The sequence below is a fragment of the Podarcis raffonei genome, chromosome 9, assembly GCF_027172205.1.
Source record: "Podarcis raffonei isolate rPodRaf1 chromosome 9, rPodRaf1.pri, whole genome shotgun sequence".
Lineage (NCBI taxonomy): Eukaryota > Metazoa > Chordata > Lepidosauria > Squamata > Lacertidae > Podarcis > Podarcis raffonei.
Window position 1 is genome coordinate 30,875,101 of NC_070610.1, and position 24,682 is coordinate 30,899,782.

The 24,682-nt window shown below is 40.2% G+C and overlaps 1 protein-coding gene and 1 long non-coding RNA gene across 22 annotated transcripts in view; one reads left to right on the forward strand and one right to left on the reverse strand.

The window, feature by feature from the left end:
• The window catches only part of LOC128420726 (uncharacterized), a 63,139-nt gene extending 51,581 nt beyond the window's left edge, over positions 1 to 11,558 (forward strand). Inside the window, exons 5-6 of the long non-coding RNA XR_008332100.1 lie at positions 1,971 to 2,149; positions 11,475 to 11,558. This is a non-coding gene — a long non-coding RNA (uncharacterized LOC128420726). The remainder of the gene's footprint in view (positions 1 to 1,970; positions 2,150 to 11,474) is intronic.
• The window catches only part of TENM3 (teneurin transmembrane protein 3), a 1,264,592-nt gene that overhangs the window by 22,408 nt on the left and 1,217,502 nt on the right, over positions 1 to 24,682 (reverse strand). For 17 of the 21 annotated variants that reach the window (XM_053402551.1, XM_053402561.1, XM_053402557.1 and 14 more), the window contains 7 exons: positions 23,862 to 24,129; positions 22,797 to 22,940; positions 18,417 to 18,666; positions 18,037 to 18,057; positions 11,485 to 11,717; positions 10,720 to 10,874; positions 7,232 to 8,106 (listed from right to left, as the gene is read on the reverse strand). In XM_053402551.1, coding sequence (XP_053258526.1) covers positions 7,232 to 8,106; positions 10,720 to 10,874; positions 11,485 to 11,717; positions 18,037 to 18,057; positions 18,417 to 18,666; positions 22,797 to 22,940; positions 23,862 to 24,129 — 1,946 coding nt within the window. The remainder of the gene's footprint in view (positions 1 to 7,231; positions 8,107 to 10,719; positions 10,875 to 11,484; positions 11,718 to 18,036; positions 18,058 to 18,416; positions 18,667 to 22,796; positions 22,941 to 23,861; positions 24,130 to 24,682) is intronic. The other 4 variants (XM_053402556.1, XM_053402554.1, XM_053402569.1 and 1 more) reach the window with 1 other exon arrangement.

Consider the following 24,682-nt stretch of genomic DNA (forward strand, 5'->3'; position numbering starts at 1 on the left):
ATCCCATAATGACCATCTTACTGTAAAATAATGTAATAAGAAAGCACTAGGAGGGAAGGTTGCCACCTCCTATCCAAGACTGAGTGCCTGAAAAGACACCACCCAGAGAGTGAGTTTTCTCTGCCACTTCTGATGACCTGCCCTCCACTTCCTTTGCCTGCAGTCATGAACAGAGCCAGTTTTGCCCCACAGCAGGTGTATGAAGCAGACAGAGCAGCATCAAGTGATGCTATTCCTATAGTCATTGCCCTGGAGCTGTAAAATCAAAACTGTTGTCTTCAAGTTAGGATCCAGCAACCCTGTTGGTTGTCATTTTATTGAGGATTACCAATAAAATGCAAATCTCTCATACCCTATTCCTATGACTAATCAAGAATCCTAAGTACAAATACTGTCTCACAAAGGGTCCCCCTACATTTCCCCCAGCATTCCTGAATTGTGAGGTTCAAATGAAATGTTCAAAATGTGCCCTGGAAAGAAAGAAAAAAATCCACAATATTTCAGACTGGAGGCAAAAAGTGTATTTCAAAGCCCTGAAGCCTTTTCAGATGAATTCCCTCTGGCACATTCCTCTGATATATTGAAAGGGACGATTCTGTTGATCATACCCTTGGCAGTGTTACTATTCTGGCATTATGACACCCTGGAGATTTCTGCATGCCAGAAAAATACCCAAGTCCTCTGCATTTATAACGGAGGCTTTATAATTGTGCTCAGATCCTTTCAAGAGCAGCCAAGTGCTAAAAGTTTGTGGATGAAAGTTACAGTGATTTTTTAAAAACCAACTATTAAGGTTTCAGGATGTCCCACAGTTCAAGGGAGGGTATTGTATTTCATAGCAGAACTCCACAGAGCAGTTACAATAGTGTCAGTGTCTAGTCTTTGAAGGCTTTATCTGAAAATTTAATAAGTAATTGTGTGTTTTAACTTATCACCAACTCTTTAGATCTAACTTATAGTGAGTCTTTTGGGCGAACCTCAACTGACTGCCAAGAAATTCCTTATCTGAGAAAAGGAAATACCTAGAGAACTCAGACATCACAAAAAAGGGCTAACCCTACCAGTTTGGATGTTACCTTTTTTGTGGGAGGGAGACTCAACTTGGTTAGAGTTGCAGTCACACATTACTCTCCCATGCACTCACTGTGGGAAGAAAGTTATGTGGCTGGAGCGTAGTTTCTTATGGCATCTTCCTGATGCTGCAACTGTAAATCACAATCTTTTGCAAGTAGAGATTCAAGAGATTGAGTAGGATACCACATTCAAATGAAGAAGCCCCAGCCTCCCTGACAGGGGTGAGCATTGCTGGACCCCTGCCGAGGCCCCCACCCCTGGACACTCCTGCTCCTCAGCCTCTTTGGTCACCTTCCCATCCCCTTTTGTGTTGTGTGTTTTAGTTGGTAAGCTCACCCTGTTTAATTGTGTGTGCATAAGCTGCTTTGGCTGAAGAGGGGGTCAAAACACTCCAAATAAATAACTGGTTATGGGCAAGTTGTGTATAAAAAAGTGTAAGGCAAGATGTATTTCTAAACTTTTTCTACGCTGGGTGTGGTGTTTCAATGCAACACTACCTTCAATGCAACAGCAGAGTCCCCTACAACTGTTGTATAGTTTATATTCCTTTGTAGAATTATGACCGAACCATCACAGATTTAATTGCATCTACTCTACCAAACATAATTTTTAACGTATCACATTTTTTGCCTATGTGAAGTTCCTTTTGTGCGTGTGTGTTAGAGAAAAAAAATCTGCACAGGTGAGGTGTAATAATGCAAATGCTTAATTTGCTGTGAGTCAGAAGCAGAAACATCTGCAGCATGAAGTAACCAAAGCTGAGCTCGGTGGCCTTTGCAGCAAAATGAGCACAACTTTCTCAGTTGTCTTTTTCTCATGCTCTTTCAAAGTTTTCGGTTATATAATGCTGCAGAATAGAGCTGATTGAACTAAACTGATTCATGTATTTGTTCAAGGCTAACTAGCTATCCAGCTAGATGAAATGAAGGGAAGCTGTCTGTGGTGAGCCATAGCTGGAAAAAAAAGCACCTGATCACAGCCAGAGATAAAAAGCCTGGAGAATATTTGGAACTGGAGGGTGTGGGGAAGAGAAGTACAGCACAGTGAGAGGCTGAAAGGCAGAGTAAGGAGAAAGGTAAGGAGAGGGGGAACAGAAGCTGCAATTGGTTGATTGCATCTGACATATGAAGGAGGTTTTGCCACAATCAACCTTGGTACTGTTTGAAAAACAGCTGCAATCCGAAACGTATTTACCAGGAAGTAAGCCCCACTGGCCACAATAGGACTTACCTCTCAGCAAACATGCAAAGTTGGTTGTCAGTAAGTAGCTACAAAAATCCCATGCTGACTATGCTGTTTACATTACTCTTTAAAGCTGAAATGTTTATGAATTCATTGAAGTGTTTTAGATGGTAGAATTATCATTTCTTTGTTGGCAGTCTCCTAAGACTCTTACAGTGGACTAAATATTTAAACTGAATTTTCATGTGGAGTCAAACATTTAGTTTGTATTTTATTTTCATTCTGGGTCACAGGTACAGGCATTTTGGCATAATTTTGATTATATGCAGCTGCTGGGAGAAATCATCCAAAAAGTACAGCTTTAATGACATCAGCAATACCAAACAGTGCACTTCATTTTTCCCCCTGAAAGAAGTGTTTGTTTTGCATGTTTTTTAGCTCAAGGAGAGCATGATTCTGTACTGTGTGTGTTTGGGTGAAAAAGATTCAATTTGCATGAAAAGGTGAGCTACTAAGGATCTTGCAGCACAGGGCAGGCTGAGATAGCTCAGTTGGTAAAGCGTTAGGCTCTTAACCTCAGGATTGTAGGTTTGAGCCCCACATTGCTCAAAAGCTTTCTGCACTGCAGGAAGTTGGACTAGATGACCCTCACGGTCTCCTCCAACTCAACAAATTCTATTATTCTAAGTCGGGGTAGGCAACCTAAGGCCCAGGGGCCAGATGTGGCCCAATCACCTTTTCAATCCAGCCCACGGATGGTCTGGGAATCAGCGTGTTTTTACATGAATAGAATGTGCCCTTTTATTTAAAATACATCTCTGGGTTATTTGTGGGGCATAGGAATTCGTTCATCCCCCCCCCAATATAGTCTGGCCCACCTCATGGTCTGAGGGACGGTGGACCGGCCCACAGCTAAAAAAGGTTGCTGACCCCTGTTCTAAGTTGTAGGTTTCTTGCCAACAAACCTCTACTGGCATAAGCAAGGTGTAGCCTCCAACCTGCTATTCAGCTCATATGGGATCACATTAGAATGTAAATGCCCAACTTTCCTCTGGTTTTAACTTAAATCAAAACCATACTGTACCACCTATTAATTAGATATGAGAAACCAGAGGTTTCAGGAGGTTCATCCAACAAGTACTGCAAATCTCACCACAACCTAGGTGGAATCTACACACATATAAAAAAATGCATCTAGTGTCACATTTGTATACTGCACTTACAACACATTTAAAATGTTTTATTTGCAGCTGTATAGCTGAGTTCCTAGACACCCATTTGTTAAACAACAGATTCTTTTGGGCAGACATCTGGAAATTGCCCTTTCAGAACCATCTTTTTGTACAATTAGATTTTCCCACCTAATTCCATCCCCTGCGTTCTCCCACAAGCCCCACAGTTCCTTTTACCCAGCAGTCCCTCCTTCCGTTCGCCTAAGTTAGTAGGCTCCTGGGTAGTATCTGCCTTACAATCAACCACTTCTCCAGTGTTCAGACAGAACATAAGCAATGATCAGTACTAATTATCTGTCTTTAAATCCTCCTCCGCTGCCTTTTCAGAGTTACCATGAATTTTCACTTTCCCTCCTCTCCAACTGTGTTTGAGACTCATCTCCTCTTTCTCTCTTCCTGGGAACACTTCAGTAGTTATTCTCATGAGCATAGCCAGGATTTTTGTTAGGGCCAAAGTTGTTGAACTTTTTTGCCGCCTCCCCCCCCCCCAGCATTCTTTCCCAGCATTCTTAATAAACTACAGTTCCCAGGATTCTTTGACAGGTAAATTAATGGTGTGTACACAGCTTTCCTGATCAATGTGGAGGAAGGTGGAATAACTTAATATGGAACTTCAAGGAAGGAATATTCCCCCTGCCTTCCCCCAGCAACCCAACTCATCTCACATTGCTCCAGAGAAGCTTTTCAGGAGCTGCAGCAGGCCAAAAGTTTCCCTCCATGAAACTTCCTTAACATATCATAGGATCCAAACCAGCATATACAAAATGCCCAGAGCTATGATTGATCCGTGGGTTACTGACAGCATGTGCAAACAATGTGCACTCAGTTTGTGTCTTTTTTAATTATTTTCTTTATTTATTAAATTTGCAATTTGCTTTTCCTCCCAAAGAATTCCAGGGTGGCAAACGAGCGATAAAACAATAAAACAGGTCTGCCTGCTATAAAACCTGATAGTTGTAAGCCTCTTAGCAGATCCACACCATACATTTAAAGCAGATCCAATGCACATTTAAAGCAAAAGAATCTTGGGAACTATAACTTGCCCCTCAGAGTTACCACAATTCCCAGAATTCTTTGGGAGAAGTCATGTACTTTAAACATGTGTGCATGTTGTCTCCTGAGGCAGACGGATGCCAACCAATGTCTAAATACCAATTGCTATGAAGCACAGAGCGGGAGATAGCAACTGTCTTCATGTCCAGGTTGTGGGCTTCCCAGGAGGCATTGGCCTGGCCACTGTTGGCAACAGAACACTGGGGCTGCTCAAACATGGAAGGTTTTCACAGAAACTGCATGCCCACACATCCACATGTGAGCATAAAATGCCACCCCATCTCCAATTTAATTTGGATTTACCATTTCCATGGAAAATCCATTTTTTAAAAAATAAAAAACCCTGTTTCCAGCAACACATTTGTGATGTCTGAATGACCCATTTGCAGTACAGTGGTGCCTCGGGTTACTTATGCTTCAGGTTACAGAAATATTGCCTTGAGTTAAGAACTTTGCTTCAGGATGAGAACAGAAACCGTGCTCCGACGGTGTGGCGGTGGCAGGAGGCCCCATTAGCTAAAGTGGTGCTTCAGGTTAAGATCAGTTTCAGGTTAAGAACGGACCTCCGGAACGAATTAAGTACTTAACCCGAGGTACCACGATATTAGAACATGATGTTCTTGGGAAATGCTTTTCTCAGCAAAATACAAGGAAAGGCGAAGACCGTGACTCTATGTATCTTGACGAGAAAAGCAGCAATTGAAATATTGATATCCTTCACAAGGCAGAAGAACCAGAGTGCAAGCAGTATGAAGGAGCACCAAGATTAGGGACATTTCTTTTAACATACTGCAGGGCAACGAAGTGTAGTTTTTGTGCCCCAGCACATCTTACAGTATTAAGTGCCAGACATGACCAAAGGCTGGTTAACAAGCTACCATTTTTGTATCACCCTAATGGGCTGAAATGAACCAGCCTGGTTATGAGGCTGGTCTAAAGCATCAAACAGGGCCTTTCAGCAGGCAATTGAACATCCCTCTCATACAGACCAGAGGTTCTATATTTAACAAAGCTGGGCAACTGAAATGGCTCTTCAACCAGAAAGTAATTATTCAGTTCATGAAGCACACTGCTGTAAATCCTCCCTAAGATTCAAAAAAGGCAGACATATAAGCCACTTGATACTGAATAAAATCTTTTAAAAGGCCACATAGAAGCCATTAAAGTACATTCAGAAGTCCTCAGCTATTTCCCTAATGGGATTAAAACAGCCACACAATAACTACAAGAAACACGAGGAGAAATTACTGCTAGAAATAAAACGCTGGGGTCTCTACCAGGCAGAATGAATGCCAGTGTGCTAAAGATGCCAGCTGTCCTCAGCAGACACATTTGTTCTGGAAATGCATTTTCCCCTCTTTCATTCCCCACCTGGTCCAACTCACAAGCTGGAAGACAGGGTTATTGGGTACATAAAAACAATTAAACCTTATTTACTGGGATGCGATAAACAAAGCACACCAGATTTAAATCATTTAAACAGAAAAGCCACAAGCTAACAAAAAAGTATCCTTAGTTTTGAGCTATTTTTGAAACATTATTGGTCATTCTAATGGACCCATAACATTTATACAGCCCTGTGCCCTCAGAGTGGCCACTTTTCTTCAATTAGTCTTGACAACATTGAGATCAATGAACATTGTGCAGGAATGTCAGATTTGGTGAACTTCAAATCCCACATTAATTCTTACGGCTATGGTTTGTTGTTTTCAAACACAAACACACGCGCACACAAACTTAAAAATATGGTGCTTCCAACAAAACTGATGAAATCTATTATAACCTTAACATATCCAACGGCTATATATTTATTCCCACTGGAGAAGGATTCCCATTTGCTATTAACTTGGGATTTTACCGTTCAGCAACAGAAAAAACATTTTTAACTCTTGAAGAATAAGAAGTACATTTATTGCCCCAGGCTGAATAATCTCTCATCATTATGTTTCTACGTGCTTTTGGCAGGGCCAGAAAAAGAGAAAGATATGCAATGATGTACAACATGCAGTACAATACATCAGGTGTGCACTAATGCATTGGGACTAAACCTACCATCATAATCCTTTCATTTGTAAATGATTATAAAAATGCATTTTGTATGCCAGCGGTTTTGTGCAACTTGGTGCTACTTTTATTTGAATTCAGTATTCATTTCCATTAAACAGCTTCTGCTACTCTTGCACCTCTAATGAGATGGAGAGTGGCCAGAAGTGATCACAATACTACTAAACAGTTCAGGGGTCAGAAAATATTTTGAATCCATGGGTACATTTGCAAACCAAAGAAACTGATGTGGCCGCTACACACACTGCAACCTACTCTATTGGCTACAGTGGGATGTGTTTTGCTAGGCCCCATCCGGTTGGGGTCCCTTCGGTGGGGAAGGGACCTAGTGGGCAAAGGCTTCTGCAGGTGCACCCTTAGGTGCCATGTTAATGACCCTGATGTAATGTCAACAAGCTGGCAAGAAGAAAAAGAGCTACAAACAAGCTTTGTAGCACAGAGTTGGAAAAATAAATAATGCAGATATGACAAAGGGGGAATGCCAAGACAAGGCAGAGGACCCCATAGCTATTTCAACATTGCACTCTTCTAATTGTCAGACAAAATGAGCCTCCCTCTCTTCCCCTCGTGATACTATGAAGCCAAGCATGCCTCCTAAAAACAGTATATGATTTTGTGTTACTTACTCAAAAAAAGTTGTCCATCCAGTCTCATCGCTTTTTGTTGCTAGGAGTCCACTGTTGCCATGATAGGTAAATAAGACTAGCTCCTGCCCTTGGGCCGTCATGCTTTTTAGACATCCATTGGTTCCTATAGTTAGCCAGATAACTTGGTTGTCAGGAGATACCACCCTCACTGGCATCCGGTTGGGATCTCGCCTTATACGAAGGGTATTTCCATTGCTGTCAGTTACAGCCGTGATGTCGTTGTCGTTACTGTAGCTAAAATTGTACAGATAGTCTCCTGTGACTAAACTCATCGTGTACTGATGGGTGCCGTTGACATCAAAGATGTAGAGTTCCTGATCGGTTGGAGAGGCAACTTCATAAAAATTCATTGAAGTCAGCAACGGTTTGTTCTTTGACACGGCTCGTATCCGAATATTTCCAAGATCAGCAATGTACAACGTTCCATCAGGTGATGCAGCTAAAGAAGATGGGGCATTAAGTTTGGCATCTTTAGCATAACCATCACCATTTTGGTAGCAGTCACAGTTAACATCATTTTTGCAATCACACTCAGAGGGTATTCCAGCAACTAATGAGATCTCTCCATCAGTTGTGACTTGTCTTATTCTGTTAATCTTTTTTTCATCCGTTTCTGTAATGTAAAGCACTCCACTGTAAGATACAGCAATCGCTGTGGCTGATTCTAAAGTAGTCTGTACAGCATGTTTCCCCACTGTGTACTCCACTCCAGGAACTTGGCAATGCATTGGCCTCCCAGCAGCAATACGGACTTGCCGATTTTCAGTAATCTGAAGAACTACGTTGTTATCTAACACATATATGGAGTTATCCATTGGATTGATAGCCAAATCCGTTGGCCACTCCAGACGCACCTTTTAAAAAAAGGAAAAATGTTTTATTAGCCAATTATTATCTTTAGCAAAGATAGTTTTCTAACTGAACAAGTGCTAGAGATACCACTTTTGAAACAGTTCTCTGTTTTTCTGAAGTTACATAGAATTACATATATAAAAGGAAATGCAGTAGTTTAAATTATTGCCCCTAGGGTGAATATAAAGGGCAGGGGGGAATGGAACCAGGGAAACTGGAGTGCTGGAAACACTAAAACCGAATGCTAAAAACATTATTATTTTTTACATTTCATTTAGTCCAAGAGCACATGTTTGTAACAGTCCTGATTCAGTTAATGTTAGTCATGACTAAAGGTGGAATCCTAACCATGTCTACTCAGAAGTAAGCCACACTGAATTCAGTGGGGCTTACTCCCAGGTGGGCGGTGTTAGGATTGCAGCACAAGTTAATTGTGCTAAGTTGTTCCATTGGTTTTAATGGGACTGAGTCATGACTATAATTCTCGGTGAATCTGGCACTTAGAAATCATATATTTCTAAATATAAAATATGTCAATGCTAAATAAAGGTAAGAGCTTTTCCAATATGACACAGATTAATGTTTGCTATTATTTTTCTATCAGAATAGCAACTCTTTAGTGCTGGGGGGAAACCATAGAAATCAATAGAAAAAGTTATCTGGTGTTGAAAAAATATATCACAGAGTTCAAAACTGCAGACTAGGGGCATTAGTAGAAGTTGGTATTAGAAACATCAGAATGCCAATACTTTTCTAATATATTTGCTGCTCCGCTTGTATTTTATGACTGTACCTCTTGTAAATAATTATGGTCTTCTCTACTGTCCCTAAAATTTATTGTAAAGGTAGACATAAAGATACATTTTTAGGTGTATAATAGTGATACTTATGTTCTTAGAATAAGCTCCTTATCATGAAGATATAGTATAAAAAACAGTTCAGGATGCTTCTAGACACCTGCTTATTCTAGGATTGGAGCTACAATATATACAATACATGTCATCAAATTGCCAGTTGTATTTCCCCCATCTAATCCAGAATTACACTTTCCCAGGAAAAATCTGAAAAATACATAAATAAATACATAAACAAACAACCCATTTATGATATCTTAACTGTTTGAAAGGACCCTTTCTATGAATGTTTACTCAGAATTAAGTCCCCGTTCCCCCTCAGCACTGAGGAGAGTGGCCATGGTGGCCTGGTGCGGTCATGGCAGGGTGCGACTTCCTCCCCTCAGCTTCAGCATGGCAGGAGGGGAAGCTTCTGTCTCCTCTCGCTACAGTGACTATAGGACTTACTCGCAAGGTTCAGCAGCCAATTGCAAGCAAGTGGACCAGAGGGAGTACTTCCTCCTGGTCAGCTTTCTGGTCATAAAAGCCAGCCGTGCCGGAGCTTCGGCCTCAGTCAACATTGGATTCTCCACCCTCTGTCCCTTGTTAATGTGGCTTAATGGGCTGCCTGAGGGAAAGTGAGCATGGCCTTGCTGGACCTTGCTATGGAAGTACATGGGTCACCATATTTGGGGCCAGCGAGGAATTCTCCCTGCAGACTAATTAGGCCTGTCTGCAGGGATTTGCCTGCTTCAGAGCAATTAACATAACTTCCTGGTGGATAATGCATTGGGTTTGATCAGTCTGGGAGGCCAGGGGATGGCCCTCCTTGCTGTGCTATCATGGAGTATCTCGTTAAAGGAGCCTGGGGTGCTACACGTCCAGACTTCCATCTTGGGGGCTGATGGGCCATAGTGTTCCCCCGCCAGTGATCATGGGGGTCTCCTATATGTGATGCACATTGCAAGGTGACCCTTAACCTTGATCAAACAGCAGTAACACTGGTTGATTTCAGGATACATACCCAAGGCCTACTCCAGAAGCTGCTGACATCTGTTATCAATCAAAGTTGTGGCCTGATTAAATCCCAATACTGCTGCCCTGTGTTTTTATTGTGTGTACATTGGTACCTCCGGTTACATACGCTTCAGGTTACAGACTCTGCTAACCCAGAAATAGTGCTTCAGATTAAGAACTTTGCTTCAGGATGAGAAAAGAAATCGTGCTCCGGCGGCACGGCAGCAGCAGGAGGCCCCATTAGCTAAAGTGGTGCTTCAGGTTAAGAACGGACCTCCGGGACGAATTAAGTACTTAACCTGAGGTACCACTGTATGCCCTAAGCCTTGGCTCCACTGCCCCTGAGTCTGCAATGGTACTGATTTCAAGCATTCTCCCCTCCTGTGTTCAGCAACTGGTATTAAGAAGTATTGCTGCCTCCAACCATGGAGGCAGAACATAGCTATCATGGCTAACAAATAGCTATCAATATCCCTCTCCTCCATGAAGTTTAGTCCTCTGTTAAGGCAATCTCGGTTAGTTGTAGTCACAGCCTTCTGTGGGAGGAAGTTTCATAATTTACCTATGCGCTGCGTTTAGAAGTACTTTCTTTTTATCTGTCTCGTATCTCCCAACATTCAGCATCACTGGATATCCATGAGTTCTAGCATTATGAGAGAGGGAGAACAACTTTCCTCTATCTACTTTCTCTATGCCATGCATGATTTTATAAACTTCTATCATGGTTCCCCTAAAACAACCAATAGATCTGTTTTTTTAAAATACCTGACTGATGTGCATGCTGGTATCACATGTTAAAGGTCTAGCTGAAGTCAGATCATTTGAGCCAAGTAATGTTGATATTATTCCATTCTGGTCCACTTTCCTGATCATAGTCCCATCAACAAAGTAGATTAATCCATTTTTGTCTACTGCCACTCCTTGGGTAAAGAAAGAAAACACAACACCAAGAGCTTGTTACTTGTTTTTGATCAAAACTATTCAACCTGTTTTCCTGCTCTGTTTGTTCATCGTTTCCCACAAAGCCAGAAAATTTGTCTTAAAATATTAACAAAAATGACAGGTTTTAAACATCATATGCAACCTCATGAGGTTTAACTGGTTAAAATTTAGATATTAATGTATGGTACTTTATTAAACATAGCTAGTACATTAGAACAACATGTATGAAAGGAAAACATTCTGCATGTGGGGGGTGAAATCCAACAAGCACTGCTCCTAATGGACTCATTTAAATATTGCTTCTGGACTGGACCCTTTGCAATTTGCTCAGTATGAAGTCTTTGTGGCATAACTGGAATGTGAAAAAATATTTATAATGAATTATAATAAATCACTAATGTTCAGTGGGGGTGGGGAACTAAAAACCTCACTTTTTGTAGTTATACTTTTGGATAGCTTTGCCATTCACAAACTGAAAACAAGCTTGTGGAAACACAGGACTGAATAAATAACTAGGTAGCATGAAATGCTCTTGTGTGTGCTGACTGAACTGTGTTTTGCTCTTCATAAATTGACAGTTTCCTCCACCTTTGGGGCTCATGAGTGTCGCTTCTACAGCCTTGCCACCATCACCACATCTGGCTTCGTCAAATGGAAGGCACTGCTCCCCAGTTCCTGCTACCACTTCAGCATTTTTTGTCAAGTCCTTTGCCCCAGTGAGTGACTTTGGACGGTAAATCCTTCGTGTGTTGGTGTCAGAAACATACAATTCTCCTGTGACTGGGTCAGTTGCAAGGTAGTATCTATGAGCCGGGTTACTGCTGCAGAAAGGGAAACAACAGGTTTTAGCACAGTAAGCAATATTCATAATTACATTTCAAAAGACAGTCTATCAATTGTACTTAGGAGCAAGCAACCCCTGTTGCCATTCAAAAGTTAGAGTGAATACAGGCAGCCATAGCTGAGTGGAAGTGATCTTAACACACATTCTTAGTCTTGGGGACCAACAGCTCTGAATGCAGCAAATCTGTGTTCAAACCATTTTTATTGCACTGTCCATCTCACTTCACCTCTAGTCATAATGGTATCAAAAAGGCCCAATGAAAACATGGTATGCTTGCTTCTTACTTTCTGCAAAGTATTTTCAAGGGTGGGAGGGGGAACAGAAAGTGTTGATGTGCTGCTGTTGTTTTAAACACATTGTATGTTATGTGTGAACTCTACTGACTCTGAAAAGAGAATGTGTAAGTGAAAATCAGTGGTTTTGTTTGAAGTAAGTGTTTAATGAAGGGACGAGAGTGGTGCTGTAGGTTAAACCACAGAGCCTAGGACTTGCCGATCAGTAGGTCGGCAGTTCGAATCCCCGCAACGGGGTGAGCTCCCATTGCTCAGTCCCTGCTCCTGCCAACCTAGCAGTTCGAAAGCACGTCAAAGTGCAAGTAGATAAATAGGCAGGAAGGCAAACGGCGTTTCCGTGTGCTGCTCTGGTTCGCCAGAAGTGGCTTAGTCATGCTACGCACATGACCTGGACCTAATGGTCAGGGGTCCCTTTACCTTTACCTAAATGTTTAATGTAATGTTGGTTAGTTAAAAGTTGGTTAGTGTATTGCTGTTTTGCAATTGAGAAACAGTCAAATAAATACATATTTTTAAAAGACGGGAGGAGTGTTGATGTATGGATTCTTCCACCTTGCAGAAAGGTAATGGAATAAACACCGTTTTGGTTCCGTTTAATTATATAAATGTGCAAACGTCATTTTGAGTATTACAGTGGTACCTCGCAAGACGAATGCCTCGCAAGACGAAAAACTCGCAAGACGAAAGAGTTTTTCGTTTTTTGAGTTGCTTCGCAAGACGAATTTCCCTATGGGCTTGCTTCGCAAGACGAAAATGTCTTGCAAGTTTGTTTCCTTTTTCTTAAAACCGCATTCCTATGGGAAACAGTGCTTCGCAAGACGAAAAAACTCGCAGAACGAATTAATTTCGTCTTGCGAGGCACCACTGTACCTTCAAATCAACAGCACTGGATTACATCACCCTACAGCCTATGTTTTTGAAATTGCTCCTATGTCACTAACTATATTATTTCAAGTAATCTAGGCCACTTGAGTACATGATGCATAATATTCATAAACAGAAGAGACTTTTCATGCTACTGATTGGAAGGCATGTGATTACTGGATGTGATTTAACATGTCAGAGGGCATGTTTTAGAAGCAAGTTCAGTTTCTTGTCTTAAGTCACCTTAAATCATTGCAAACTTTCACATAAAACTACCAAATATGTTGGACCATCCTTCTATGAAATAAAGCCACTTTTCAAAAAACACAGAGCACATGACACCATAAACCTTATACAACTGAAACATTTCTCTCCTATGGAATGAGTAGCTCTAGAGAATACATTTGTTGCTCAAAGATACAATCCAGAAGCTTAATTAGTTGCATCTATGACAGTGCATCTGAGTTATGGTGCTCAGAACTGAAATGAATATATAGATGGCAGTGCTAGTGCCTGCTAACACACAGAGCCCAAGCACCACGGCAGTTAGTTGCATCTCTAATGTGTTTGCAAATGCAGTGCTAAAATGTATCTACCAATCTTGGTGATATCTGAGCATCTGTTCACAAAACGTAGTGCCTCGTATTTCATAAATATAACACAGTGCTAATGTACTTCTGTTTGCAAAAGGCAACCGAGGCCAACATAAACAAGTTGTGAACAAATTACATCTTGGAGCACAGACATTTCTGAAGTATACAACTAAAGCAATGTAACATCCAAAACAAAATAAAACAGCAGCAGAAGAGGCACAAAATAAAATAAGCAACATGGTATAACAATACTGTGAAAGTGCTAAAACCACTAAACGTTTTTAAAGACTGAAAAGCCCAGGAAAACATAAAGGTCTTCACCTGGCACTAAACTGGTGAGCCCCTTTAGGTAGGTTATTCAATTACTAGGGAGCCACCACAAAAAAGTCCTATCTCTACCTCATCACGTTTGGCATGTGCACTTGAAGAAGCACCTCTGTATAGATGACTTTAGGACCCAAGCAAGTGTGGAGCTGATTGTCAGGTAACCTGGTCCAAAGCAGAGGCAAATTTAGGGCAGTGTGACTGGTTCCACTGCACTGGATACGGAGTCTAGGGGGTGCTGCAGGGCTTCACAACCAGGATGTAGTCAATTGAGCAGAAAAAGGGTTTTTATTTGCCTTTTTAAAACTTCTGAATGCTCTATTAACTAGACTTAGCTTTTCTCTATTTCTGAGAATAGCCACGTAACGTAAAAGAGGTTTTTGTGCAACCCTGAACCTAAACTATGATGGTAATATTAGATTTTAAAAGATATATGTGCCTTTTTATATATGTACTTTTAATCTCTGTTCATTAATGTGCTTATTTGTTATATGCAATTCTTTTTTTGAACAGCACCAGGTGTATGGATAGTGCTTTAATTATTGGCATAAAAAAAATATTTATATAAAATCCAACTTTGGATAAGTTTCAGGGCAATTAGTTTGGTTGTAGAATGATGAACAGTTTAAAATTAAAGCTTAAAACACATAATTTGCAGTAAATTGTGGTTGGTTGGATTTTTAACGAATGTACTCCATCATTAATAAAAGGAGAAAGTGAACACACAACACACACACCCCACTTATTATTTGCATGGTGAAAGAGAATGGCCCCAAATAGTATATTAATGTAGGGAAAGTTATCTTTGGAGTTTTATAGATGGAGAAATTTTAACTTAAATGGTATAAATGGTCTGTACAGCTTTATGTAAAGACCTACATGAGTGAATGCCGTATCCTGCTCCCCTGCCCCCAAAAAACAGCACAAAGAAAACACGATGTCAGGGACAAAACTAAACTAGAACCTGTCTCCCTAACATGTTATATTTCTACGTGGGGGGAATTTCTGTACAGCAGAGCATTCAATAATCTGGAGCCCCACGTGCATCATGAAAAGGCACAGCTCAGGAACTAGTTTACAACCTCAGCCTTGGTTGGGGAAAGTTGTCAAATGATCAATGTTCATAGTTATATAACTGCCCTGTAAACAATTCAGAATAAATGCTCAATAAAGGCGGGACATAGTCTAACCAGTGTGTAAGCTTTATGCCAGCATATGAGGATGAATGCTGAATGAACAAGTCATCTGATTTCTTTGCCATTAGGATTATTAAATCAATGAAAATGTGTGGATAATTCTAGTGGAGGCTCCTGACAAGTACATCATTTCTAACATGAGTAGAGAAATCATTTTAGTACAATTTTGAAAATGACACTAGCTGTGCTATTGCCTGCCCCGCACAAGGCAGATGAATCTCTGAAGAATAATCATTAGCATGCTCCATGAGAATCCACGGCACTGAAAATAACCTCAACTCAGGAGACTTCAAAGACTCTGCGCTCTAGAGATCGACAATAATAATCTTGGCTGGCTGTAAAATGGCTGTTTTTGACTAACATGGGATATTCCCTTCTTTCTATTGAAACAAAATCTTTACCTTAATGTAGGCATTACAGGGCATACTTGGTGTAGTAAAAATCCTTCATAGACAGAAAAATATCCAGTCTCTGCTACTGCAGTTGCCTCTGCAGCTCTTTATACATCTTTGTATTTCTCTAGGGAATCTCTGTAGTAGTACACTAATCTCAAAGAAGTTGAACTCAACATTAATACACAATTGCCTGCTTCCCTCTAGAAATGTCCTTTTGTAGCAGAACCACACTAGTCTATCCAGGAAGTGCAACTCATATAACATTGAACATGCAACTATTTTTGCCAGTAGTTCTCCAAAGGCTAAAGAGTTTCCCCACTAAAGACAAGTGGATTACTCCAGAAGAATGATATATGGATCACACATTCACTTTCCCTATTCCAGTAATCAATAAAAAGTAGTATTTGAGAGTACGAGTGCTGTATAATATAGTTAAATCACAGAAAATGGGTATTACTTAACATATGTTCTTAATTCCCCAATATGCTTAGCAACAGATGAACAACAGAATGCAGGGAGCCATGTGTAACAACTTTTGAATGCATGTCATATTTTGCATTTGGTATAATATTAAAATGTGAATTTACAAAGTATTCTATCTAATGACTGTTAAAGCATCAGCTGGTTTCAATGGACAGAGGGCACTGGATTTTTTTTTTTTTTTGAAGCAACAGTGAACCTTCAGAATGATATGAGAACAGCTGACAGCTATGCTTATAATTTAAAATAAGGGTGCATATTATATTTAGTCATGGAGAAAATGCTACTTGCCGACACTACACAAAGCAACATATGTGAAACATTAATTCTGAAATATAAAAAACCTTTCACAGTTAAGGAAGAAAACCCACATGAGGCAGTATAACCAGAAGCCCGAGTGAATTTCAACAGAAACCAGACGTAATAAAATAAAATGTAAGTCTCTGGGGATTTGTGTAAGAGGGGGAGAAAGACCAAAAATAAAGATGAAGCATGCATGATAATAAGGAGGGTTTCTTAATGTCACCCTGCATTTTGCATGACACATTTAGCAGCTGTGGCACACAGCAGTGATGTAATGCATGTGTCTAGCAAATACTTTCAGACTGAACTCTGCCCACTTCATTCTAGCTAGTGGCAGTCACTGTGATCACAGAACAGAAAGCATAGCACTGTCCTTGCTGTTTTATCACCCTCCTCTTTAAAGATATGCCTAGCCATAATTCAGTGTGAATCACCTACATTTTGCTCTGTATGGCATAGGATGTTGCCATGTCATATACTGAGTTAAAGGTAAAGGGACCCCTGACCATTAGGTCCAGTCGTGGCCGACTCTGGGGTTGCGGTGCTCATTTCGCTTTATTGGCTGAGGGAGCCGGCGTACAGCTTCTGGGTCATGTGGTCAGCATGACTAAGCCGCTTCTGGCAAAGCAGAGCAGCACACGGAAACGCTGTTTACCTTCCCGCTGGAGTGGTACCTACTTATCTACTTGTACTTTGTGCTTTTGAACTGCTAGGTTGGCAGGAGCAGGGACCGAGCAACGGGAACTCACCCCATTGCGGGGATTCGAATCGCTGACCTTCTGATCGGCAAGTCGTAGGCTCTGTGGTTTAACCCACAGCGCCACCCGCGTCCCTATACTGAGTTAAAGGTAAAGGTAAAGGTAAAGGGACCCCTGACCATTAGGTCCAGTCATGGCTGACTCTGGGGTTGCGGCGCTCATCTTGCTTTATTGGCCGAGGGAGCCAGCGTACAGCTTCCGGGTCATGTGGCCAGCATGACTAAGCCGCTTCTGGCAAACCAGAGCAGCGCACGAAAACACCGTTTACCTTCCCGCCAGAGCGGTACCTATTTATCTACTATTTATCTATTTATCTATACTGAGTTAGACCTCGGCTAATGTATCTGTCCGCAGTGACTGATGCTCTCTCTCTGGAATCTGAGATACGAGTCTTCCTTAGCGCTACCTGGAGATGCCAGGGATTGTTCTGCCATTGAGCCACATAGCTGGCTTTGTTCTCCACTGCTAAGTGGCGCAGGCATGTTGCACACATAACATGCCCATCACTGTATTTCTGTATCACTGGTTATTATAAACCTGGCAGCTGAATGTTTGAATTGACTCCACTGAAACACACAACATTTCAGGTGATGCAAAGACAAAATGAAAGTTCTGTCTGTAGCATTCAGGGCAAGGATAGAACAATGAAAAGGAGAGGATGATAGTGAATGAGTGAGGCAGGGATTACATAAGCACATCAAGAAGGAAAAATTGGAGCAATACCTTACAGACAGGCTGGAAATGGAAAACAAAAAGTGATGGGGAGCAAGCAATGTTTTTATTTATTTATCTAGTCATTTCAGACATTTATACCCTATCCTTTAAATGACTTTCCTGGGATGCCTTATGATAAAATATTACTATTTTAACCAGGACGGGGAAAGAATTTGGGTTATGTTGAATAGTAGCAATCTTCCAAACTTATACCTCTCTTTGATTTAAGGCAAAAATAGTCACTTTTATAGAGTACTCCTTCCTTATGATCGTAACAATTTTTACTGCACTTCAATCTATTGAATTTATTTGTTCATTCTTTTTTAAAGGAAAGAACACTTTGAACAAAAAGTACGAACATGCTTAAAATGCTTACCTATGTCTAAAATCTTTATTTCTTGGTGGGAAGGCAAGGAAAGGAAGAGTAAAAAAAAGAGTATTAGAAAAAAAGTTAGATGAAAAGTTGTTAAAAGAGGGAACAGTAAATAGGTAATGGTCTGATAAGGTTGCTGATTGTAATTCCATTCAGTCATTTTTTATCATCTGAATAGCTGAGATATTTTGACAGCTATCTCCATGAGTAAATGGCTTGAGAAAATGTCCCATCTTTCTTCAACCTCATTTTAAAATATTATTTTTAAAGCATTTGCATTTTTATTACAGTGTTCAGGTGTATATGGAAACATGGTATCATAAAATGACTGATTCATCACATAATCTCGAAACCAAATGTTTTAGGAGTAGGTAAAGATATACCTTAGTTCAAGAACACTTGTTACATTTCCAGATGGGAATATCCGTCGAACATAGTTAAAATCCCCTACGTACAGGCTTCCATCAATACCACAAGCTAAGGCAACGGGAGCCAAAAGCTTATTGCCATCTGCTTGACCATTGCAACTTGGGCAAGAAATGCTACGTCGTCGACCATTGCCCATTATACTACTGACAACTGGTGGCTGCTGAGAGATGAACTGATTTTCCCCATTGCCTTTGTAGAGGATTCCTGGAGAAAACACAAATATGGTTTCCTACATCAGTGGAGTATTTTTGCCAGTTACATATTTTGATCAGAAAATACTAAATACATTTAATATTCCACACTGGACTGTATTTCAAAGGTGTCAAGATCAAGAGAGAGGACAATGACCACCACGCTGGTTCTCCTGAAATTCAAGAGAAGCTTGCCCATAAGAACTGGAAGCTGCTATCTGGAAGTGGCACTTTAGAAGCCTGTTCCACATGTGGCCATCCATTTCACTCCCACCCACTGAATGAAACTCTTTGTGAAAAAGGATCAAAATATCACTGTTCATATTTACAATCAGCTCAGAAGGTAATCAGAACAACCACAGCAAGAGAAAAAAAGTATATAAGATAACAGTGATGTTTTTAATAACAAACTTCTATGAAAAGTTGGCAAATGCTTAAAAAAAGGATACATCTGGAAAAGTAGAAATGGGCAGAACTCGTGTTTGCAACAGTTACCTTGGGGCAATCCAATAGGGAGCAATGATATACAAGTGGGTGCTGTGCATGTGCTTCTCATGGCTGAGAAGCTGAGCTGTTCCTGTGCAACCCCCCACTGGATTGCCATAAAAAATCGCTTTCTGACCTTAATACAGTTCTATGTTCCTTCTCCTTCCTCCCAAGCAGGCAACTCATTCTATTCAAAACCACTTGACTTGAGAATCTCCCAAACTGGATTTTTTGGCTCTGGGAAACATACACAGTACCCATTTGCACGTGCATTTTTCTCAGTTGGATTTGGGTGAATGTTGGTTTGGAATGATGCATTCCTGTTCGTTTATTCTGCACTGTTAGAATAAATTGCTTACATATGTCCTGTTACGCATCACACACCCACAACATTATACCAGTAAACTATTATTGTAAATAAGTTTTCTGACAGCCTCAATTTCCCATTGTCAAATGGTCTTATTTTACGCAAAAGAATAAGTTGTCTTTGCTAGCAGAGCCCGGCTCTATAATGTATCTTCAGTTCTGTACTCATATGTCAAACACAACAAAAATGTTTGGGCAAGAATCATTGGGAAAAGAAGAAGCATTTCTCCAGCATCATTTTTATGGCCTTCACAGGAAATGTGGAGAAGCAATATATGTGCCTAATATTAGGCTTTCACGATTACAACTATATTTTGTTAAAACATTACCACTATCCTCATTATTATCCTGATTAAAGACTCAGTCAAGGTCTGCTGTGAGAACTGTCTGCTATTACTGTTACACTTATTCCACAGTAAATCTCAATGTGTTATAATCCATGCAAACCACATGTCACTTTGTACTGTATAGTAATACTTGCTTTATTGATCAAGTGTACAATATTTCAAAGACAGCAGTACTAATGAATTTATTTTTGTCCCACAATAACTGTTAAAATACATTTAGGAAGTTCTATGACAGCTTTCTCCAACCTAAGGTTACTTTTAATTTGAATTTCAATGGGTAGATATTTTCCATAAACAGAACATGTTTCTTAAAAGGTAAAGCTAAAGGTACCCCTGCCCGTACGGGCCAGTCTTGACAGACCCTGGGGTTGTGCGCCCATCTCACTCAAGAGGCCGGGGGCCAGCGCTGTCCGGAGACACTTCCGGGTCACGTGGCCAGCGTGACAAAGCTGCATCTGGCGAGCCAGCACAGCACACGGAAACGCCGTTTACCTTCCCGCCAGTAAGCGGTCCCTATTTATCTACTTGCACCCGGGGGTGCTTTCGAACTGCTAGGTTGGCAGGCGCTGGGACCGAGCAGCGGGAGCGCACCCCGCCACGGGGATTCGAACCGTCGACCTTTTTGATCGGCAAGCCGTAGGCGCTGAGGCTTTTACCCACAGCGCCACCCACGTCCCATCTAACATGTTCCTTGGGCTGTGCCAATTACTTTTCTAATGCCATGCAATCCGAGAGAGGTATACCAGAGGACGGAGAACATTATGAAATAAGAGGAAATGAAAATGGCTTATGAAATATAAAAGAAAAGCCATGTAAATGAGGCTGCATCATAACAGCACATGGATTACATTTCCCCAAGAAAAGTTGGAACGAGAATGCACTAATGGAATCTGAAATCCCCTTCCTATGATCACATCATTTATGACAATCAGGAAACTATAATTTTGCTGAAATAGCTGAGTTCTATAATTTTCATCAGAGGTATCATACAAGTCAGCACTCAGCACTATGGTACCTGATTTATTCTGTCATTACTTTGAAAAATTGCCCTTTCGCATCTCTCTTCTATTACCACAGGGGGAAAGATGAACATTAGAATATTTATTGCAGTGATTCAGGGTGTCCGTATAAACACCTGTCACTGTCTTTGCTCCCTTGTGAATAAATTTCCCCAGCTCATCCACCCTGTCATTACAACTAGCCACTTCATTTATTCAATTAGACAGGCATCACTTTGAAAAGTCATTACTTGTCAAACAGTCCCCTGAGCATAAATTTAGGAGCATAGCTGACTCACCTTATGATCAGAAACTACTGAACAACAAAATGAGGAAAATGAATGTACACGTAATTATCTCAGTGCTTACTTGCTTTGTGCCAGTTCCCATGATAAGCTGCATTGGCATTCAATGGCAGTACACTTATTAACCCTTGCCTCCCAGTGAAATGTACCATATTCACATGAAACGAAGTCTCTCTGTAACTAATCCCATAATAGCTAGAATTACATACCAAAAAACATGATCTTGTTAACTAGTCCTTAGACATCATTTCGGTGCCCTTTGGCTTCCATAACATTCTGCATCCTGGCCTCCTCCTTTCTAAGATAGGTCTTTGCCTATCTTAAATCTGAGATCATTTCTCTGCTTCCATTACATAACTTCCAGTCAACATGAGTGTCATTAGTCACCTTTACTAAGTACCTGTGTGTCATTGCCGCCTGCAGTTAAATGGCAGGCACATTTCACTCTAAAACTGGCAGCGTTCCAATGACAGGAGAAATATTTCCTCCATGCAACTTGTAATGTGTTTCATAATATGGAAGAAAATATACATGTTGCTATATTGCAGTTGTAGCTGGAGTCATACTGCTATGGAAGTCCCAATATATTTAAGCATAAACGGTTTGAATGAAGAAGCTTCATGGGGCATCAAGCAAACTGTTTAACTGAAACAATAAAGCTCTCCAGTAAATCAGACATATTTACTTGGAAGCCACAAGTGAAAGAGGAGCTTGTGCCTGAGTAAGTGTACTTAGGATCACAGTTTAGCTGCTAAACAACAACAACATCATTGGTGATGACAGAGAAGAAGAAAAAGGTTGGAGAAAGCAGGTCAAGCAGAGAACTATGGGAAGGAAACATGGGTTTTCCTTTTCCTTTTTTTGAAACATGGATTTTTATCAGAGATTTAAGGGGGGGGAATGCAGTAAATACCAGAGATTTAAAAGAAGTAAAAGAATAAAAGAATAGTTGGAATTAAATAATAAAGATATGTAAAAATGAGTAAAGGAAAGTTAATGAAGCAAGGAAGAACCGCTGGAAATGGAAGGAAACTGGATGAAGTTTTTGGAAGAGAGCCTCAGGTACACAGCAGAATTCAGAAGGGGGGGCAACTTAATGACAGGTGCTAGCGCCATATCTGATTCTTTTTAGCTCTGAATGGAATTGGTATTGGAGACAAGTAGGAATGGTGCATATTTCCTGCATACCAGTGCCAATTCTGTTGTGGACTAAAAACCTCCCCCTCCCCCAATAACATACTTGTATAAAATATATTTCCCCACCAAATATTCGAATTGACAATGAGAGGCTTAGGAAACACTTATTTATTTGCATAGAAATACAGGAGTAATCATGCTAGTGAGGCAAAAGAGGAGCAATAATGCTAGCTGTACTTGACACAGTTCCATGGAAACACATCTGGTGGGGGAAGACTAGGCACAGCATAATGTTTTTATGTAGTATGAAGAGGAAAACATTTCCTGGTGTTGGCATGAACTGAAGCTATGCTTATAAATTCAACATTAATTCAAATTAAAGAATAATTCTAGGATAGTCATGAATGTGTATTACTCATAACTTTTGTTTGACAGACAATGAATTAATTACATAGTCAGTATGAGTCCAGAAAAAAAGAATATTAGAATAAAATGGAGACTTACCATTCTGAACATCCAGGACGTGGTGCTTATCTAGGGTCCAGCCCCCCATGTTGGAGGCATCCAATTCATAGCCTTGTAAAATAGCTGTCCGTTTTTCCCACAGTGTTAGATCCAAACAAGATTCATATTCATAACCTACAGATACTGGAATTAAAAAGAAAAATATTTATTATTAAAACTACCCTTCCTCTCTAGATACCTGAAGACAGGTTCTAAGTATTTTCACTGAACAGGGTTTCCAATTACAGGGAGGTTTCTTGGCCTGTTAACACAACACACTTAGAATATCAGTTTTTCCTCTGGGTTAGTGTTAGATACAATCTAGAAAATATATATTTATAATTTTCAACAAATATTTTGCAGGGATGGAGGTGACACACCTGTATAGCCTGCTTGGCTAGAATTAGTTCAGGAGTTCCGTGCACCGTGTCAACCCTAGCAATTATTCAGGGAGCAAATTTTAATCTGTGACTGACGTTTCAGTCAATTAATTGTACTGACTGATTAAAGCTTGAAGCTCTATATACACATGATATATTGATGCTTCCTTGAAATAATTTAAAGCCTTGAGTTGTTGAAAAACATCAGATGTTTAATAGCAATTTAAGGCAATTAAAATCATTTTGTTTTTTGAAAGCACCACAGGCAGTCCAAGACTTTGTCTGCGAAAATGATGGTGCAACTATTTTCCCCATCTTAGTCTGTCTCAGACCTGATCAAAACAGTCCTCACAATTTGTTACTTCCAGGTACTAGTTTGGTTAGATGTGATAATTACAAACGAAGTGTAATTCCTTTGTGATTTTACAGTTCCATTCTTCTTATAAAAATGAAAAAATATGTCTATACCACATTTCAACTCCAAGAAGAGCCCTCAAGTCAGCTTACAACAATTTACTGTTAATAGTAAGCTGTTGTAACAGTAATTGTTAACAATTAAAAGTTTACATTCATTCTACACAGCATACTGAACTTCTCGTATATCTTCATTATTAAATATTATTCTATGTTTTCTAGATAATGCAAACAAGCAAACAAAACCCATAACAACACAAATAAGACCTACCAACAGCTTCAGATAAACCATAGACCTTTTGGTTATACGCGTCAGTTTTATCCCATATGAATGTGTAAGCCAAATTTGGGGATGCAGGGAACCATTTTTGGAAAAGTCTTCCCACCACTGCCACCATGAGATGAACCTTCATTAAGTTAAATGGTATCACTGACTGCGTCATGGTGATCTTAAGAACGGATTTATACCCTGCAGCTCTGGAGCTTAAATAAGACAATTTCAAATCAGTTCCTGGGACTGTGGTCTCCTCATGTAGTACCTAAAAAATAAAAAGAGGAAAATGACAAATTAATCTCAACTAGCAAGAATTTTACTGCATGTGATTGATCAGAAACTATCAGAAATACGTTTTCTGTAGAAAGATACAATTGTTTAAACAATCATTGGGCTGACTACCTAAACTTCTGAAGCATGATGTGATGGGTTTTTTTAGGATGAATATATGCAAAAGTTTTTACAACCTTATTTGCTACAGCAATTGCTGCATCAATGGATGTACTACCTATAAAATAACTGTTACATATATACATGTGTACAAAATACTGTGATCTGAGTGCTGTAAAAGACAATGGTTTAGGAAGGAATGGTCTGTATGCCTCCCCTCCTTCATGAGCCGGCTTGGTGCTGTGATCTTTGTGTGTTTAAACCAGAAATTTAAACCAAAATTTCATCCTGCTCTCAAATTCTGGTTGGTAAATCCAGCAGGATTGAAGCACTGCAGCATCATAGGACAGGCATGCACACATGCCCTTCTGCTTTTTATTTTGGAACCTTTCTATCTGGGAAATTTGCCTCTTACGGTCCAATCAAAC